This window comes from Furipterus horrens, unplaced genomic scaffold, assembly GCF_987537825.1.
Source record: "Furipterus horrens unplaced genomic scaffold, mFurHor1.1.pri manual_scaffold_10, whole genome shotgun sequence".
Taxonomy (NCBI): domain Eukaryota; kingdom Metazoa; phylum Chordata; class Mammalia; order Chiroptera; family Furipteridae; genus Furipterus; species Furipterus horrens.
In genome coordinates this window covers 43774675-43796349 of record NW_028327180.1, presented here as the reverse complement: position 1 = coordinate 43796349, position 21675 = coordinate 43774675, and the positions used below count along the sequence as shown (strand labels likewise).

The 21675-nt window shown below is 38.8% G+C and overlaps 1 protein-coding gene across 1 annotated transcript; it reads right to left on the bottom strand.

The window, feature by feature from the left end:
- Positions 1-1533: 1533 nt before the first annotated feature.
- Positions 1534-19052, bottom strand: LOC149999905 (uncharacterized). Its single transcript, XM_090288815.1, has 4 exons — positions 18897-19052; positions 4342-4468; positions 3824-3884; positions 1534-3171 (listed from the first exon to the last, which is right to left on the bottom strand). The coding sequence occupies exons 1-4, from the start codon at positions 18924-18926 to the stop codon at positions 1611-1613; spliced, it is 1779 nt and encodes a 592-aa protein (XP_090144941.1). The 5' UTR covers positions 18927-19052; the 3' UTR covers positions 1534-1610.
- Positions 19053-21675: the final 2623 nt, after the last annotated feature.

The window sequence follows — 21675 nt, the reverse complement described above, 5'->3', positions numbered from 1 at the left end:
CAATAAAACATAAATGAAAACATTCTGAGAGATGACATTCACCTAAAAGTAACAAAAGATACCCAGTATTCATGACAGGAGGAAGGTGCTTACCATCCTTTACCATGAAAAGGCCAGGTCAAGCCAACTGCCTGCACAATGCAGTAGAGAAACAAACTCCATGTTCTTTTCTTCAATGCGCTGTTATAAATACAAACCAACAAAACATACCTTCCAGTACTATTAAAAGCATAAGCTGTTTCCTATACAAAGTAGATCTCATACAGATACAACCTAGAGAAGAAAAGAATCAGACAATGGTTGCAAGCCTGAAAAGCTGAGCTAGCTTCTGGTGGACATAAGAAAGCTTACAGCAAAAGCCACTCTGATGGATCTTTGATGTGAATCTTATGAAAAAAATCACTGGAAAACTATACCTCTTAGAAAATGGAAACCTAACAGATCATAGTTGTTTTGAAGAAACTCTTGATGGGAAGGGCAAAGACCAAAAAATGACCTGGAAAATGGTGTCCTATGTTAAAACCCCTGTGTATCATTCTATCTCTTTAATGCATACAATCTGACTAATGCATTTTTGAGATATGCTTTTCATATCTCATCAAGTGAGGCTACTAATAAAGTCTAATATGGAACTTCAGAATATAAATTCTGGAAAATCTAGTTCCTAATGTTACCTACAAGGTAACAGATTTTTGGTCATATCACAGGTCTCTCCTCCTAAATCAAAATATCTAACATGCCAGTCAGAAAAAAAAAAAAAAAGCACAAGATGAAATATTAAAGTAAGAATTCACATGGAAATATATTACTTGATAAACTTGATACAAATATTTACTCCAACTGTTTATTGCTAAGGAACATGGGGAAAAAAACCCTTATACCAGCACCACCCCCCCAAAAAAAGAGCACTGTCAGCAATAAAGGGATATATAGGACATATATATATAACTAACATATATATAATGCACTGGGAGTGTCATCACATTTCACATGGCCAGTAAAAAGTCCAATACCAAACTAATTTTTAATGCCACTTTAACACAAAATGAATAAACAATCATTAAAAATAAAACCTGTTTCCATATTAGAAATACACTGGAATTCACACACTAACGGGCTTCAAAAAGTCAATAATGACTTAATGAAAAATCACTAGTTGCTAATGGTATGTAATGTTGTTGAAAGAACATGTCCCAGAATTATAACACTGTAATATTTATTTCTAAAAGAAATTACAGTTGACCCTTGAATGACACAGGTTTGAACTGCAAAGGTCCACTTTTAAGTGGCAGTTCAAACACTTGTAAAGGGTAAACTGTCATTTCAACGTGTGGTTGGGAAACCAAAATTATTTACAATTTTAAAAAACAACTCTTTAACCTTGAAAGTTTTCTGGAACATTATACATGAATTAATTCCCATAAGCCTTATCAGGTTATTTCCATTTTTATTTCCTTCAGTGAAAGTTTTCACATATAAAGATGTGGGCCAGCTGAAATTTCCCCCACACTCTTCACATTTGTGAGGTTTTATCCAGTGAGTCCTCACATGTCTGGAAAGGAGAGGAATAACTGAAGTCTTTCCCACACTATTTACAGTCACTGGTTCACTCAGTGATTCCTCTTATGCCTTTGTAAGGACGAGCGATCAACAAAGGCTTTCCCACATTCTTCACATTTATGTGGCTTGTCTCCATTGTGCCTTTTCACATGTAGTTGAAGGTTTTTGTTACAAGTGAAGGCTTTTCTACATTCTTTACATTTATAGGGTTTCTCTCCAGTATGATTCCTTTCATGTATTTGTAAGTTACTGTGATCTTTATAGGTTTTACCACATTGTTTACATTCATAGGGCTTCTCTCCAGTGTGAGTTCTTTCATGTCTTTGATACAAACTAAGGCAAGTGAAAGCTTTCCCACATTGCTTACACTGATAAGGTGTATTTCCAGTGTGCACTTTCATGTGTCCTTTAAGGGAGCTGGGATAACTATAGGATTTACCACAATGTTTACATTCATAGGATTTCTTCCCAGTGTGAAACTTTTTGTGTATTTCTAAGGAACTGTAATATCTGAATGCTTTTCCACATTCCTTACATTCATAGGGTTTTTCTGCTGTGTGAGTCATTTTATGTGGTTCTAAGGATCTGAAATATTTGAAGGCCTTTCCACATATCCTACATTCATATGGTTTCTCCTCATTGTGAGTTCTTTCATGTCTTTGAAGACAACTGGGATACATGAATGCTTTACTACATTTTTTACATTGATAGGTCTTCTCTGCAGTGTGATACCTTTCATGATTTCTATATGACCTAAGAAGAGTGAATACTTTCCCACATTGCTTACACTGATAAGGTGTATTTCCAGTGTGCATTTTCATGTGTCCTTTAAGGGAGCTGGGATAACTATAGGCCTTACCACAATGTTTACATTCATAGCATTTCTCTCCAGTGTGAAATCTTCTGTGTATTTCTAAGGAACTGTAGTGTCTGAATGCTCTTCCACATTCCTTACATTTATAGGGTTTTTCTGTTATGTGAGTAATTTTGTGTGGTTCTAAGGATTTGAAATATTTGAAGGCCTTTCCACATATCCTACATTCATATGGTTTCTCTGCACTGTGACTTTTTTCATGTACATGAAGTTGACTGGGATGCATGAAGGCTTTACTACATTTTTTACACTGATAGGGCTTCTCTCCACTGTGGCTTCTCTCACATGTTTGAAGAGAAGTTGAAGAAGTAAAGGTTTTCGCACACACCTTACATTTATAAGGAGCATCTGCAGTGTGTGTGATCATGTGTCTCTGAAGGATTTTAAACCACATGAAGGCTTTCCCACATTCCACACATTTATAGGGTTTCTCTCCATTGTGAGTTCTTTCATGATTTTCAAAGCACTGGAGATAACTAAAGGCTCTCCCACATATGTCACATTTATATGGCTTCTCTCCATATTTCTGATACTCAGAGAACTTGTGTCCAGTGTGACATCTGGTATACCTATTATGGGATGAATGATCCGTGAAGACTTTGTCAAACATTCTGCATTCACATGGCTTTCCTCCAGGAAGAGTTTTCTTATTCAGATTGAAATTTGAAATAACGCTCATGTTTTTTCCACATCGACTAACCTTTTTCCCTTCACAGATTCTCTTGAACATATGACTTCTGTAAAAAACAAGAAACACATCATTAATGATTTTTATTAGTGATTTTATATTTATTAGTAAAATATTTGAACTATGTATACATACATATATATTTTAAACCATCTGGGTTTCTTTTTTTTTTTTAAGACTTTATTTATTTTTAGATAGGGGAAGGGAAGGAAAAAGACAGGGAGAGAAACATCAATGTGTGGTTGCCTCTTGCACACCCCCAACCGGTAACCCAGCCTGCAACCCAGGCATGTGCCCTGACTGGGAATCGAACCAGCAACCCTTTGGTTCACAGGCTGGTGCTCAATCCACTGAGCCACACCAGCCAGGGCTGAACTATATTATTATGATTTATACTGAAAGTGTAGGTTTTATAGTTTTCTTGAATTGTTCAAAATTTACTATACTGAAGGCTCTGCAAGACAAGTTTACCTTTGCTATGAATAAAATAGTGATATTCATATACAGGGTTCAATAAATGCTGTTTCCTAATCTATTTTGCCAACACCGATAATTTACATATATAAGAAAGCATTTTGGTGAAAATTTTCTAAGATGTAATACATTTAAAGCAGCAGTTGTTTTGGTTGCTTCTTTTTAAAACTTCAAAGATAACTGGTGTTTCACCTGAAGCACTGCTTTCTCTTGTGAGTGTGACTCACCTTCGTTTTCTCTTCTGGTTTTTATACTGATTTTCAATGTCATGATCTTCCCATATTTTACCTAAAAAATGTAGACCCAGAAAAATAATTCCAAAGTATTAGAAATTATTTAAAAATTTGTACATTCTACTTCTATGATGAGCCATGACTATTTGTCAATGTCCTTACTTCTCAAATTATACATCTTAGAAAACACAGATGAGTAAAAAACACTTGTGCTCTAATTCTGGGGTCCCCAACCCCTGGGCTGAGGACCAAGATGGTTCACTGGCTTGTTAAGGACAGGCCATGAGGGAAGCTCGCCTGACCTCCACCCCCAGTCTCTACCCTCTCCACCCCCAGTCTCCCCACCAACCTGGTCCACAGCCAGAGGTAAGTGGCTGCAAGCAAGTGAAGCTGCCTGAACTCTACCTCCTGACCCCGCCCACCTCCGTTTGTGGAAAATTTGGTCACTGGTGTCAAAAACGTTGGGGACCGCCACTCTAATTGACCAAGTGAAGGGAACTTGTCATCCTTACCTATAGAAACCAAGTTCCTGAAGGTTTCCTGCATCACATCTCTGTAGAGTTTCTTCTGTGAAGGATTCAGTAAGGCCCACTCCTCCAGGGTGAAGATGACAGCCACATCCTCAAGGATGACAGAGTCCTAAAACACTCCATAATTGTGTCAAGTCAAACTTGTGTGACTGAAAGCCTGAATATCTATAATCCATGTATAAGAAGGTTACATATGATCTATCGCCTCCAAACATTTATTCTATGATTTGATCAAAGAAATGTTCTTTCTTTCCACATGTACACCTCATAAATTTAACACCATCAAGAACACATAGAAATTGTTTATACATTTTTACTGTGATCACATTACATCATTATTTCTCTAATAGCATGATACAGCACATGTTGAGAAATGACAAAATCTATACAAATAAAACAAACAATATTACTTTAATTACATCAATGCTTTGTAAAACTTCATTCAGCTCCTTTCTTATTATTTACAATTTACAGTGCTCCTAAGTCAGAATGTGAAATCTGCATTCAATGAATAAAATTTGGTTTAGAAACAGAAGCTTTCCAATCACCAAGCATGAGTCTATGGGGTCTCAGGTAACCCAAGTTTTAACAAGGTGCAGCAGGCCATATCTCACTAAAGTCCTCCAGGACATTACAAGTTATCAGATGCATCTGGCTGAATAAAAATATTCTAGAGAGAAGCATTGCTTTCACCTTGTGTAATATTCATCAGTTTCAGTTCTTCCTTTCTCTTTCTGTACAATTTGATGAGCTAAAATGTTAATCATGGGCCACTTAACAACAAGGACACTCTCTGAGATACATGTTGTTAGATGAATTTGGCTTTATGGGAATATCATACAGTGTACATGCATGAATTTCGATGGTATGCATAGCCTCCCAAACACCTAGGCTGTGTGGTTTCATAGAGCCTGTACAGCACGTTACTGTACTGGATGCTGTAGGCAACTGTAACCCAAAGGGAAGTAGTTGTGCATCTAGACAATGGCTTCCCTTCTTCTGTCAATTCTAAGTTTCCCTGTTGAGTAAGGAACATGATAACTTTGGGGCATGGAAATCCCTCAGATGATGACACCACATATTGCCAATAAGGTATGAAAGGGATTATTATTTCTGCAATTAAGGTCTCTGGGGAAAGTAACGCAGGCCTCTCAAGCAGGCATGAAATAGCTTCAGAGAGCAAAAAATGGTGAACTGACTTGTTTTATGGAGCTTAGAAAGTCGACTAAAGTGAGAGTTCATATGCAAGGGTGGAGCTAGCATGTAGTCAACCTCTTGCTGTAGGATGAAGCACTAAGGCTCTCTTGTTGTCTTGGATAGATGTGAAGACAAGGGGAAAATAAATTATGAAGTATTAAAGCTGTCATCATTCAATCATCAATGATTGGTGTCAAAGACTTCAAGTTCTGATCCAGAATATAAGTAACTCAGAAGATATCTTCCCCCAATCACAGAAAAAAGCACAAAAACTGGAAATTAACTTCTATTCTTAATTCATAAGATAATTTAGGTCACAAGGCAACCTGTTGTTTATAAAATTTGGAAAGAGAACATGAACAGAGTATTTTGAAATATGGCCCAAATATTTTGTTCTAAACAAGATGTGTTCAAAAAAACAATCTATCTCAGTGAAGAATAATGCAAAAACAACAGAGAACAAATAAGAAGGCAATATCCACAAACCCTAGGTAAACCTGATTTAAAATTTTGAAAACACATCATGGGCATATCTTTTTAAAAAAAAACAAAAAAAGGAAAATAGAAACAAGTCAGTACAATACCAATTAATTTTCATCAAATTCATAACAGCAAACTGCAAATGCAAAAAGCTCATGTGACACTAAACATGAAAAACAACAAAAGTACACACCCAAGTTTCATACTGAGCTAGAAAAAATCAAAAACAAATACAACGTATTGAAAGAAGCCAGAGGAGAAAATACCTTACATATACAAAACAAAATTTAGAACTAAATTTAGAACATTACTTCATAAAATATGCTAGCAAGAAGGCAGCAAAATGATACATTTAAGTCTTGAAAGGAAGAAATTTTTTTCCTAGAGTTCTATGTCAAGCAAAATTATACTTCAAATATACCATATTTTTCACTCCATAAGATGCACTTTTTTCGCCCAAAAGTGGGGGGCGGGGGAATGTCTGTACATCTTATGGAGCAAGTGTTGTGTCACAGACCATGATGTGTATTACCTGACCTGTCAGCAGTGGTGACAGCTGTTAGAAGGGGAAACTATGGGCCCATGTGAAACCCCTGGGGACACTTAAATGTCCACTTCACTGCTGAATCTCAGGGCGTCTGGTCAGTATGAAGATGGCGAAGAAAGTGATATCGGTGATTACAAGCAACATAGCTTCATAAATTCTGACACTAACAATGATGAATTCTTGGGGTTCCCAGAAAACTAGAAGAGTACTTGAACCTTAAAGTCTCTGTTCATTTGTTAATGACAGTGATGATGCTTCCTAATACCGCTATTGACTGCTGTTCACTTTACATAGTTGAAATATTATTCTGTTATATTTTATTAAATATTTTAGTACACTATTTTGTTCAGAATTTTTTTTTCTTGTTTTCCTCCTCTAAACCTAGGTGCATCTTATGGTGAGGTGCATCTTACAGTGCGAAAAATACAGTAATTGAAAAAAATATTCTTAGATAAGAACTGAGAAAATTTGTAATAAGTACACCTACTTTAGAAGAAAAATTCAAGAATTCATCAGAAAGAAGATAAATTATGATACTTGTCAATTAAAAATGAAGGTTAAATACCTTTTGTTTTTCTTATCATAATTAACAGATGACATGTTGTTTAAAACAATATAGACTTTAATTTAAAATGATAAAAGGTCAATTCTCCAAGAGATTGCAATTCTTCATATGTATGTGCATAACAGAGAAGCAAACTACATAAGGCAAAATGAATTTTAAAAAAGACATAGATGAAAGCACTAGTATAGCTGTCAACTTTAAGAACCCCTTACCATAAATTATAAATTCTAGCAGAAAGAACATCGCCAAGGACAGAGATGAACTCAACCATTCCATATAACAATTGGATTTAATTGTAATCTATAAAATACTCATCCAACAAGAGCAGAACACTCATTCTTCTCAAGTTCACATGGTACACTCACCAAGACAGAATATGTCTTGAGACATAAACACAACTTAACAAATTTGAAAGGATGGAAATCATACAAAATATGCTCTTAATCACAGGGACATTACTCTAGAAATAACAGGATAGTAAAAAAAATCCCCAAATGTGTGGTCATTCAAAAAGACACTTCTGAATAATATATGGAATTAAAGAGGAATAAAAAATTATTTTGCACTCCACAAAATGAAAAGATAACACATCAAAAGTTGTGGAATACAGAAAAAGTAATACCCAAAGAGAAATTTATACCACTAAAGACATATACCAGCAGAAGCGAAAATCTATAATCATTAATGTGAGCATCCAATTGGCAAAGTTATAATTTACACTGGGTCATTTTAAGTAACATTACTAAATGGTAGGGACCATGGAGTATAATTCTGTTAAAGCCAATTTGGAAGTTGTGAAGATTTAATTTAATTAAATTAATGAATTATTGGTTCAGAGCTTTCCTGATTACTATGGATGTTTTTGAAGAACTGGTTTTATGACCATAAGTCAAGGCAGACTTTTGATTTTTACATGAGGTATATTTCTTTCTCCTCAATATTATTTCATTAAGTCCCCTAAATCATGGGATACCTTGATTTTATTGAGATCCCAGGTATAACTGTAACTTTAGACAGAGCATTGAGAATTCCATTAAATGTTGCATATTACTGCATTACAAAAAAAAATGGTTAACCATCCATAATTATTTTTATTTTTTTAGAAAAATTTTATTTATTTATATAGGAGAGAGGGGAAGAGAGGGAGAAAGAGAAGAAGAGAAACTCTAAGGGAAGGCAGGATCCAACACAGACATCTTCCCAGGACCATTTTTAAAATTACACCATTCTAATAGTACTATTTCCCAAAGTAGATTCAATCTTGCCACATGAGGCAGTTACCATCAGCTTGTACTGTATCTCGTCCCAGGTGGCTCCAACAATGGTACACACAACAGCTAACATTGGCTCTCATCATAGTCCCTTAAAGCAACCCAGACTGGACACCTGTAGCAGCTGAGCTCAGCTAAAATTGCTACCCCACTACCCATGCAGCTCTAGCTCTTACACAACCTGCAGCTGGCCTCCTCCCACAACCAGCCACTCCAAAGAGGCTTCAGAGCTGGCATATTTGAAAACCAGCTTTGTCTCATGGGAATGTCACACCTTAGTTACCCCATAAGTGACACACTGAGAAGGGACTCAAGTCAGCACCAGAACCTCTCCAAGCAGCTGCTGCTCCATGGGGCCAAGCCCTGCACACCAGATTGTGCACATAAATCATGACAAGTATTAGCAACTAGTCAGCATAAGAAAAAATTCCACCCATAGTAGTACCCATACCAATCCCTGCCAAACTGAGACAGAAAGGCACACAGAACCCACCCAGAAGGTACCTTTAGAGCACCTGGCTTTGGTGACCAATGGGGATTGTGCCAATGGGCCCATATAACACTTTCAACATAAAACCACTCTTTTAAAAACAGGAGACATAATTAATCTACATAATGCACAGGAACAGAGAGATAAGCAAAATGAGACAATGGAATACTTTCCAAATTAAAGAAAAGGGAAAAACTCCATACAATGAACTAAATGAAACAGAAACAAGCAAGCTACTAGGCAAAGAATTCAAAGCAACAGATATAAAAATACTCAACAAAATCATGGTAGAATAGATTAACTCAGAATGCTCACAAAGAGATAAAAACCATAAAAAAGAAAATATTGGAACTGAAGAATACAATAACTGAAATTTTAAAAAATACATTAAAGGGAATAACAACAGATTAGATGATGCATAAAAACAAATCAATAATCTGGAAGACAAGATACTGGAAATCATATAATCAAAACAGTAAAAAGATAAAAAGAATGTTAAAGAACAAAGATAGTTTAAGCGACCCTTGAAACAACATCAAGCATATTAACATTTGCATGATAGGGGTTACAGAAGGAGAAGGGAGAAAAAGACAGTCAGTGAACCTATATGAAAAAATATTGGCTGAAAATGTCCCTAACCTGGTGAAGAAAACTGACATTTATATCAGGAGGCACAGAAATTTTTGAACAAAAGAAACCCAGAGAGACCCATAAGCCAGAGATACAACATAATTAAAATGCCATAAGTTAGAGACAAAATCAGAATCTCCTTTCTCTACCCCAAGGCCTTGCCACCAGAACAGTGTTGTGAGAACCATTGCTAAATCTAAGCCCTAGTAAATACAATCCAGAATGAAAGAGGAGGTTACAATCAATATAACAGGAATACAAAGGATCTTCAGTGTATACTACGAACTCGTCGGCAGCCGTCCGTCTCGAGAGACGATGGTGTAGCTTCTTAAGAGTCTATCTGCACCGCCGAGAATGGCTGTGCAGTCCGACTCGGGAGTGACACGGTATCTGTCTCCTCCCGTGTTGAATCGACATCTTGCGATGACGCTGGAGTGTCCTCTCCAGTGAAGCCGAAGCTACGGAGCCTGGGCAGGGTGATATGGAGGGTCTGCTGTTGCCCATGCAGCAGACCCCCCCTCTTTTTGCAGCTGAAGGGTCCAAGGGAAAGACGGAGTCAATACAGCTTGGCTTCAGGTGCGCCGCAGGAGTTGCCGGTGTTGACTACGACGTCAAACCGCCTTAGGGACTCCGGCTCCAGATTTTCTGTCGGGGTTTACTCCCTTAGCCTTTCCCCTGAAGAGGTATGCCGCAAGGCAGCGGAGGTTTTTTGGAGTCAGAGTTTTCCTTCTCTGATGTGCCCTGACTGGAAGATCGAACCAGCGACACTTAGCTCGCAGGCCGACGCTCAATCCACTGAGCCAAACCAGCCAGGGGTATACTACGAACTATACACCAACAAACTAGACAACCTAAAAGGGTACATTCTTAGAAACATACAATCTCCCAAAAAAGAATCAGAATGACACAGACAATCTAAACAATCTAATTACTAGTAACAAAATTGAACCTATTGTATTAAAAAAGAAACACAAAACTCCTCCAATGAATTCTAACAAACACTTTTGAAGAATAAATTCCTATACTTCTTATTTCAAAAAGTTGAAGACAAAAATATTCTGCTGAATTTATTGTACAAAGATAGCAATACCCTAGTATCAAAACCAAAGACACTACAAAAACAAATTACAGACCTATATGCCTAAGGAACACAGATGCAAAATTCCTCAACACAATAAAACCACATTGGATTTAACAATATATTTTTTAAAAATCATACATCATGAGTGAGTGGGATTTAATCCAGAGATGCAAATTCAATATCTGCAAAGCAATCAGTGTAATACCCCTGGCTGGTTTGGCTCAGTGGATTGAGCGTCGGCCTGCGAGCTAAGTGTCGCTGGTTCGATCTTCCTGTCAGGGCACATCAGAGAAGGAAAACTCTGACTCCAAAAAACCTCCGCTGCCTTGCGGCATACCTCTTCAGGGGAAAGGCTAAGGGAGTAAACCCCGACAGAAAATCCGGAGCCGGAGTCCCTAAGGCGGTTTGACGTTGTAGTCAACACCGGCAACTCCTGCGGCGCACCTGAAGCCAAGCTGTATTGACTCCGTCTTTCCCTTGGGCCCTTCAGCTGCGAAGAGAGGGGGGGGGGGGTCTGCTGCATGGGCAACAGCAGACCCTCCATATCACCCTGCCCAGGCTCTGTAGCTTCGGCTTCACTGGAGAGGACACTCCAGCGTCATCGCAAGATGTCGATTCAACACGGGAGGAGACAGATACCGTGTCACTCCCGAGTCGGACTGCACAGCCATTCTCGGCGGTGCAGATAGACTCTTAAGAAGCTACACCATCGTCTCTCGAGACGGACGGCTGCCGACGACAACGACGAATCAGTGTAATACAGCACATTATAAAAACATGTAAATATCAAAAGATCATCTCAATAACAGGAAAGTCATTTGACAAAATATAACATCATTTATGATAAAAATTCTCAACAATGTAGGAACAAAAAGAATATAACATATAAAAGCCATATATGACAGACCAACAGGTACCATCATACACAATGATGAAAAGCTAAGGGCTTTTTCCAAGATCAGGAACAAGACAAGGATGCCCACACTCATGACTATAATAAATAAAGTATTGGAAGTCCTAGCCTTGGTAATCAGACAACAAAAATAAAGGCATCAAAATTGAAAACGATGAAGTGAAATTGTCACTGTTTACAGATGACATATTACTTATAGAAAAACCCTAAAAACTATCAGAAAACTACTAAAGTAAATAAATTCAATAAGGTTGCAGCACACAAAAATATACAGAAATTGAGGGCATTTCTATACACTAATAACAAATGATCAGAAGGTGAAATAAGGAAAACAATATCATTTACAGTTGCATAACAAAATAGCTAGAAATAAATTAAATCAAGGCGCCAAAAGGCTTGTAATCTGAAACTATAAGTCACTGATAAAACAACTTGAACACAACAAACATATATATGTATATAATGATATATCATGCTCATGGATTGGATGAATTAATATGTTTGAATGTCTATATTACCCAAAGCTTCAATGCATCCCTATCAAAATAATAGTGGCACTTTTCAAAGAAATAAAACAAATAATCCTAAAATTTATGGAACCACAAAAGACCCCAAGTAGTCAAAGAAACCTTGAGAAAGAAGAACAAAGCTATAGAATAAATCACTCTCAATGATTTAATGTGTACTACAAAGCTTTAGTACTAAAAACAGTATGGTACTGGCACAAACACTGACAAAATAGAACAGAATACAAAGCACACAAATTAACCCATGCTTGTATAGTCAATTTATCTACAATAAAAGAGGCAGGAATATACAATGGGGCAAAGACAGTGTCTTCAATCAACAGTGTTAAGAAAACTGAATGGGCACATGCAAAAAATTGAAGATGAACCACATTCTTACATCATATACAAAAATAAGCCCAAAGTGGATTAAAGAATGAAATGTAAAACCCGAAGCCATAAATCTCTTAGAAGGACACATAATCAGTAAGCTCTTTGACATCAGTTTTAGCAATATTGTTTTTGGATGTGTCTCCTCAGGCAAAGACAAGAGCAAAAATAATCGAATGGGAAAACATCAAACTAAAAAGTCGTTCATTGTGGACAAAAACCCATTGACAAAATGAAAAGACAACCTACTGAGTGGGAGAAAATATTTGAAAATGATATATCAGATTAGGGACTAATATAAACTCATACAACTCAAAACAATGTTTTAAATCTGATGAAAAAATGGATAGAGAATACAAATAGACATTTCTCCAGACATACAGGTAACCGAAGACATGTGAACAGATGCTTATCAATAATCATCAGAGAAATGCAAATCAAACCACAATGAGAAATCACCTCACACATACCAGATAGCTACTAGAAAGATTCAAAAAATAGCAAGTATTGGTGAGGATGCAGAGGAAAGGAAACCCTCATACACGCAAGTGGAAACTGGTGTAGCCACTATGGAAAACATTATGAAGTTCCTTAAAAAATTAAAAACAGAAATACCATGTGGCCAAGGAATTCCAACTCTGGATATTTATATAAAGAAAACAAAAACACTAATTCAAAAAACATGCACCCCCATGTTCATTGCAGCATTACTTACAATAGCCAAGATAGGAAAGCCACCTATGTGTCCACAGATAGATGAATGGACAAAGAAGATTTGGTATTTACATATAATGAAATATTGCTCAGCCATAAAAAGAAAAAAAAAAAGAAGTGAATGCAAAGCTTGCCATTTGCAAAATATGGAAGGACCTAGATGGCATTAAGCTCATTGAAATAAGTAGACAGACAAAGACAAATACAAAATATGAAATTTTTAAAAATATAAAAATAAAAATAAACCAAGTTAACAAACAAACAAAACAGAAACAGACACAGAACAAACTGATGACTGCCAGAGAGAATGGCAGCAAAGGGGAAGTGTGGAAAAGGCAAAGAGGAATAAGAGGTACAGATATCCAGTTATGAAATAAATAAGTCAGAGAAATGTAATGTATTGCACAGGGAATACAGCCAGTAATATCATAATAACATTGTATGGTGATAGTTACTACACTTATTGTGGAAGTCAGAAAGTAAGGTGTATAAATGTCAAATCACTATGTTGTACACCTGAAAATAATATAATACTGTATGTCAAGTACACTTTAACAAAAATTAATTTTAGGAAGTTTTTTTTAACGGAGTAAAAAAATACCTGTTTTTTCAGGAGTGACCATCTGATAGACTTATCTCACAGGGTATAATTATTCTAGTACCTGACCTAAGAAACTCATGTCAAGAACTCAGTTTCAGTCAAAATTTCACTCAAACACACATATAGATTCCAGTCAAGACAGTGACCCAAAACCACAGTAAAGAAGGCCCCATTGCCATACTCATGCTCCCAAAATACAACAAATTATTGAAACTTAAAACTCAGAGTACCATGCATCTAGAACTCAGGCTTGGCAGTGTCAACAATATAACACAGGCAGCATGGCTCACAGGAGAAGGTCCCCAGCAAGGAATAGTTCCTAATCCCTGATTTCCCAAGGTGTCTCATCAGCCTGCCCAGATAAGAAGTACTAGGGAAAAAATGAGGATTGAGGCTTAGGTTTTCAGGAAACAAACATCAAACTTCAATCCAAAGTACTCATGACAAGAACAAACACAGAAAAATTATATGCATTATAGCACTGGCTTGTTTTCTCATAAAGAAACACTAACAGAAATTTCTACAAATCATCAAAATTGGTTATTTCATCAGGGTGGCTAGAGTGAAAGGCTGGGACTATACTAGGATATGTAGGCAGCAAGTCTTCTTAAGTTAGTTACCCAGCTTAGGTATTTCCATCTATTATTTATTTAAAATGATGATATTTATATACACCATATTTTCCAGTCACTATTCACCATATTTAACTTTTACATTTTAAAATTAAATTTTAACTTTTTGACAAAGAAAACCACTCCAAAATTCAATCTTTTAACCACTTAAGGATACAATACTACAGACCATCAAAATCTTCCAAATCTCTTTCTGATAAAAAGGACAAGATGATTTCTAATATACTTCACTCTGAAGACAGTTACCTCATGACTAGCACATTATAATGCATTAGGGATTTGTAATTAAACCCCTACGCCAAAATGAACAAGAAATTCAAGAGTTCCATGTTTTGAGGTGTTTTCCTAATATCAATGAACATAGAAATCCATTTGCCTTAGAATTAGTATGACTTTTTAATAGTCAAACTTTTCTAGAGATATAAACATACAAATAATAACAAAAAAAAATGGAAAAAGCATCTGAGACACCCATCTCACATCTTTTGGTTCTCTTGCCTCAAAAGAACCAGAATTCGATCAATTACAGAATTTCCTTGCCTTACATGGTGTCTCTCACCTTACACACTAAAAGCCCAAGTGCTAAGGTAAACTAAAAGAAAAGAGTTGCTATACTCAATGGAGGGGGAAAAAATCCAAAGAAAAGAAACCCAAATCTTGGAATGAAAACATAACAGCCTGCTTCCCTAGAGTTCAGAAGAAAAACTCACATTAAGAAAATAGAACCTGGACTCCCAGCCAAGATGCAGGCATAACCAGATGTGCTGCATCTCCCTCACGACTAAGAAAGAATTTACAACCACTTCAAACCTAAAAACAACTCAGAAGATCCCGAAAATCAAACTATGATACATAAAAGTGCAACAAAGAAATAAAGAAGATCGATTCAGCCAGAGAGTAGGAGGGGCAGAACTGGAACGGAGAGATGGAGGTGCAGGGAGTGCAGGGCTGCGGGGCCATGGGGTGGTGGAGCTTTGTAGCAGCAGCTGGGCTGGTGACAGCAGCAGGGGCACAGGGACCATAGCTGCAGCCAAATGCAAAGTCATACATTTTAAACCTAGGAAGCAATTCCAGTCCCAGACCAAACAGACCCATCCCAGACCCAAATCAGATCGCTCACACACGGTTCCAGCAGCAGGGAAAACAGAGCCACATTGCTTCTGATTGTGAAAGCCAGTGAGGGTTAGGATGGAGGAAGAAACTGCTGGTCTATCAAAGGAGGCAGTTGGCTTAGTATAGGAAGGGGGAGAAATGCCTGGAAAAGCGGCAGCAACCGGCACTGCTCGCTTTCAAACCCCTCCCCCACATACAGCACCACAGCATGGTGAACCGGGTCACCAGCACTAACGAATACCTAAGGCTCCACCCCTGATAACAGATGCAACAGCTCTACCTAAATCACAGAAGCAAACGTGGAAAGCTGTCAAAATGAGGAGACAGAGAAGTATGGCCCAAAAGGCCAGGAAGATCAAGGTTCCAGTGGGAGAACTAAGTGACAAGGAAATAGCGAACCTAACCGATGAGGAGATAGTGAACCTAACAGATGTGCAATTTAAAGCACTGGTGATAAAATGCTCACAGATTTGACAGAAAAGATTAAGCAGGACCAGGAAGAAGTGAAGGCAATACTAAATGAAATGAAGGAAAATCCACACGAAACTAATGATGAAGGAAAGGAAACCAGGGTTCAAATCAACAAACTGGACCATAAGGAAGAAATAAACAGTCAAGCAATACAGAAGGAGGAAAAGAGAATTGAAAAAAATGAGGAGAGGCTTACAAACCTCTGGGATAACTTTAAACATGCCTACGTCTGAACCATAGGGGTGCCGGAAGAAGAAGGGGAAGAGCAAGAAATTGAAAAATTATGTGAAAAAATAATGAAGGAAAACTTCCCTAATTTGGGGAAGGAACTGGACATACAAGTCCAGGAAGCACAGGGAACCCCAAACAAACTAGACCCAGGGAGGACCACACCAAGACACATCATAATTAAAATGGTAAAGATTAAGGATAAAGAGAGAATCTTAACAGCAGCAAGAGAAGAGAGTTACCTACAAAGGGATATTTACTTATTAGATTATCAGCTGATTCCTTGAAAGAAACTTTGCAGGCAAGAAGGGACTGGAAAGAAGTATTCAATGTGATGAAAACCAAGGACGTACAACCAAGATTACTCTACCCAGCAAAGCTATCATTTAGAATGGAAGGGCAGATAAAGTGCTTCCCAGATAAGGTAAAGCTAAAGGAGTACATCACCACCAAGCCATTATTATATGAAATGTCAAAGGGACTTACTTAAGAAAAAAGATCAAAACTATGAACATTAAAATGACAACAAAATCACAACTGTCAACAACAGAATCTAAAAAAATAAAAGCAAAAACAAACTAAGCAGACAACCAGAGTGGAACAGAATCATAGGTATGGGGAGCCGGTGGAGGGATGTCAGCTGGGAAGGGAAAGGGGGAGAAGGAGGAAGTGGTGCAGGAATTAAGCAGAGTAGGAGGGTGCAGAATAGACAGGGATATTAAGAATGGTATAGGAAAGGGCAGTCAAGGAACTTATATGCATGAACCATGGACATGAACTAAGAGGGGGTGAGACTGATGGGTGGGGGAGGTGGGTGGAGGGGAGCAAAGGGGAAAGAAATTGGGACAACTTTAACAGCATAATCAATAAAATAAACAAAAAGACAAATATCCAATTTTTTTTTAAAAAGAAAAAGAAAATGGAACCTATCCCCAGTGTGGATGAAAAAGGGCTCCGTAACAAACCTGACAAAGCTCAGTGAGGAAAGTCACCTCACAGGGTGATCTGATCACAAATTCATAACTGGGTGGGTCGTGAAGGGTCATCCAGCCTCAGGCCTCATATCCCTACTACAAGGTTAACACACCTTTGAAATGTGAGAGTCCTGTCCTTTTCAGAACCCTAAAGTTTAACAACCCTTAAGGGAGCACATAGTCTTGATCAGTGTCCTGTAATCCAATCCTGGCCTTGCTGTCTTTCACCTCCATGTAATCGATGTTCCCTCCTTAATTCCAAATATGTTAAAAGAACTGCAAACTGTCATCCTCAGGAGCATTTTCTCAGTCTGTTGGGAATCCTGTTTCTAGGCCTATCCTGTGTTTAGGCCAAATAAACTATTTTTTCACAGCTTTGGACGTTTTCATGTTAACACCAGACTTGGGGTTCAGACAACCCAGTTGAGACAAAACCCCTAGAGTTGGTCAGTCCATGGGGAAGGAGGGTGGGGATCCCTAAGCAGCCCCAGGATTGAACTCTCAGAACTCCACACACCCTTCCCTCTCCTGGAGGCATGGAAGTGCCCCCCTGCCGCAGGCTTCCATTCTCCGTGAGGCAACTCAGCCTGACTCCGTTTCAGATTCTGACTCAAATGACCCCCAATTTCATGAACCATTTGTCTTTGAGATAAAACACCTGATCTTCAGACTTTCTCAATGTGCACAAACTATAATCTGAGTGCAAAACAATATAAAATCTAAAAATGTCTAAACCTAAAAAGCCATAACTACAACCCCAGAAAAGGCATCATCACTATCCCTGTTCCCCACCCCTCCCTGTCCTGTTCCCCATTTCCCCACCCCCTTGCATACCCAGCTTTCCAGGCTCAGTGGCTTTTCTCAGCTTTGCAAGACTAAGCCCTGGAATTATACATTAAAACTCCAAAGAACAAAACGAATGTTAGAAACTTACTACGCAAATTCCATAAGGAAGAGTGAAAGAATTCTACAAAAATAGAATGTAATACTGCAATATTTTAATTTTTTCTGAGTTTACACCTTTCGTGCCTGTTTGGAACTATTTCATACTGTCTTTCAAGCTGTATTAATTACATTATACCCTTATTGAAAACAAATGAGTCAAATTAATAAATGTTTTCAAGTGACAAACCCAGGGAGGAGCGGTGCTGACAGGAGAGAACACCCGGGAAGGTTTCCAAAGAGAAATCTCCACCCAAAGGACTTCCCAGAGGTTGTATGTGCCCAGGAAATGTCCTGCGGAAAGACCGAAGATCTCATCCACTTCTTCCAGCTGGTTATTGTCGGCTTTTTTCTCATGTAAAATACCCACAACGAATATAAACCGTTAAAAAGTTAATATTTTTGAATAGCACTTACTGTTGTTTTTTTTTTAAGTCAAAATGACTCCATGACCGATATTTGGCATTCGGAAATTGAAGAGGGATTTGGAAATTTGGAGATTTATTGCCACTCCTAGGAAGAGCCAACTTGGGGGAACAGGATCTTGGATTTGAGAAATACTTTCCAAACAATTCGAAAACTCGGGAAAAAAAACTGTTACCCAAGAAGTGAAAAGAGTACCACAGCTCCTCTCGCTCAACAAATCCCGGAAGCCAAATCCGAGCTGCGTCCGGGGCAGTCTCGGGTCTGCAGACTCCGCACTTGACCACGGGGAAGACCGGTCTTGCCTCGGACGGTTCCAAAGGACCAGTCCCTCGTCCCCATCCTAAGACCCCAGCCACGCACACTCACCATGTCCCGGCTTCTGGGGTCCCCCTGCATGGTCCCTTCCGCTCCCGCGGAGGGTAGAAGCCACAGCGGCACTGACGCTACACCGTTTAGCGCAGGTAGGTCTTGACTTAGGGAGGCCAGGAACGTCCACAGGTTTGCTCAGCTGAGCCACCTGCCCTGCTCCGCCCGATTGGACACTTCTCGAGGACCCGCCTCCCTCATTCCTGAGTGACAATCGAGAAAACGGCTCAGATGGATAAGCAGAACCAGCTTCCGCTGGTGGGTGGGATCATCCCCTCCAGGGACGTTTCCTTTTTTTTTTTTTTTAATCAACATACAAACTATTTAACAAAAGTAAAAGGTATAGTCAAACAAGCACTTTTATTAGAAGAAAAAGTGACTAGAAGAAATTTTATGTTAAACACCTTACTGTAACCTACTCGCAGTTGCATTTAACTGATCTCTATTGCTGTGAAGAATACAGCTCCTGCACAGGTATGAACGATTTGTATATTTTTTTTTCAAATATCCAATGAATACTACCGTGTATTAAATTTGAAAAAAATTTAATTGACGATCCCCAGGAGTACTTCAGTTTTGTTGATCTTTTGGACGAGGTCGTCTGAAGAGAAAAATATGTGTTTCTGGCTCGTGAACCATGTCATGAACCCAGCACAGACTGTTAGATACCAAGTATCCTCCACTCCTCTTAAGACATCAGACGGCTTTGGGGTACTTGTTTGGAAAAGCTCTTTGAGGGACATGACATTCCTATGCTCACTGTGTTCGTGGAAGTATTTGTCTGAGTACTAGATCCACTTACGTGCCTTTCTGTGTGTGTTGGAGGTTGGGGGTGGCCACAGAGCGGGAAGAGCAGGCTCAGTTATCAAATGTCCCCCTAGCGCCAAGGCAAAGATTGGACTTTGAACAACCCCAGGGACGTTTGCTTTTAAACAAAACTTCTTCCTGGTTCTAGAAGGATAGTGGTGTCTTCCTGCAGCCTATTCTGAAAGGGGACAATGTGCACAAGGAATTCCAAATGTTGCAATTCCCTTGTCCTCGGTGAAAGGGCCACCCAGGCCCAAGCCAGACTGGGGCTAGATGGAGATAAGTCCTCCCCTGGTCAGAAGTTGGCAAACACACTTAGAAACATTAACACTACCCACACCCCTGCAGGTCCTCAGCGCTGCATCTGGCCTTTTCTCTATCCCAGTCTCACTCTCCCTGCTCTATCACTCCTGTCTGCTAGGATCTCTCCAAAATAAACTACATTTATCCACCCCACCTCCCAAAAAAAGAGGTCTGTGGCTTAGAAATATGTTCATGATGTTACAGTAGAATAAGTACCAGAGGAGAAACAAGGGCAGGGCCCTCACCATTGCAATCTAACAAAGAACTTAATACAGAAAGCTAAAAGCAAAGAAGACATGTCTCAGCCGCTGACCCAATAATCCTGAGCCTGGTCTGATAAGGATGCCAGGCATTCTGAACTACACAAGCAAAACTATGATAGATCAGGTGGGGGGAGCCCTTGAAAGTCTGAGTGTATCATCTCCACTAGCTAGCAAAAGGGAAACCTTGAGACTGTGTACTCATCCCAAGGCCCGGAAGGCGAGGGGGAACTAAAGTGCCCAAAGAAAAAAGACCATTAAACAACTTTGGTTAACTGCCTGGCCCCTGTCACGTATGCGAAATGAACAAATAGTCTGAAGCAAGATAAGGATTCGGGCTAACAGGTCCACACACATGCCTAAGTTTGGGTAGTCACGTCCCCAAGAGAAAAGCTGGCTCTACTTTTATCAGTCAATCAAAATGTAATTTCTTCCTACCCATCCTGTCAACTATATATGTCCTCAGAACAAAGGACTTGCTTTCTTGGCTCTTGGCCATCATGGCGCTCTTGGTGCTCTTGGCTTTTTGGCCACAGGGCCTCTGGCCACCCTAGGGCAAGCTTGCCACCCTGGCCTTTGGCCACCCTTGCTTTTGTTCTGCCATTCACTAATAAACTTTGCATGGACGCCAATAGGCTCACTGACCTGTAATTCTTTACTGTATCAATGAGAAGAATAGGGTTTCTCTGGTAACAATGATATATTACTAAATCAAAAACAAGTGTGAGCCCTGGCCGGTGTGGCTCAGTTGATGGGGCGTGATTCCCCAAACCAAAAAGTAACAGGTTCAATTACCAGTCAGGGTATATCCCTGGGTTGTGGTTCAGTCACTGGTGGGGAAGCCCTTGAAGGGCAACTCAGTCAATGTTTCTCTCTCACATTGATGTTTCCCTCTCTTTCTCCTTTCCTTCCCCTCTCTTTAAATAAATATTTTTTTTAAATAAGAATTGTGAATAGAAAAATAATGTTTACAAACACACTTAAAAATGACCTTACCATATACAATAGAGAGTCTAGCTCCAACCTGTTTGTTGACAGCGTTTAGACTTCCATCCATCCCATCTCCACCTCCATACATGTGGTATTTTAGCTAAAGAGTCCCAGTGCTTCCCAAACATTTGGATCTGGTGGCAAATCTGAACCCAGCAGAGCCATGTGGGCGCAGGGACTCTTCTATGAACAATCATAAGCTTGAGCTGTGCTCAGTAAAACTCACAGGTGTACATTTTAAAGTAGGAGGAAACTTATCTTTGGTACTTTCTGAGTGTGAGCCTAGAGATTTTGTAATGTAAATGGCTATGATATCCATAAGGCAACTGAATTTTTATGTTCACCAACATAAAAACAATAAAAGATATTGGAAAATGGGATGTATGTGAAATCTCAATATACTTAACACGCTGATTCAA

Bases quoted from the DNA above. Each gene is read 5' to 3' on its own strand.
- LOC149999905 (XM_090288815.1), bottom strand. From the start codon at position 18,926: ATGCAGGGGGACCCCAGAAGCCGGGACATG. The intron at 4,469-18,896 runs GTGAGTGTGCGT...GGAGTGTTTTAG, and splicing joins ACCCCAGAAGCCGGGACATG to GACTCTGTCATCCTTGAGGA. The intron at 3,885-4,341 runs GTAAGGATGACA...TACATTTTTTAG, and splicing joins CAGGAACTTGGTTTCTATAG to GTAAAATATGGGAAGATCAT.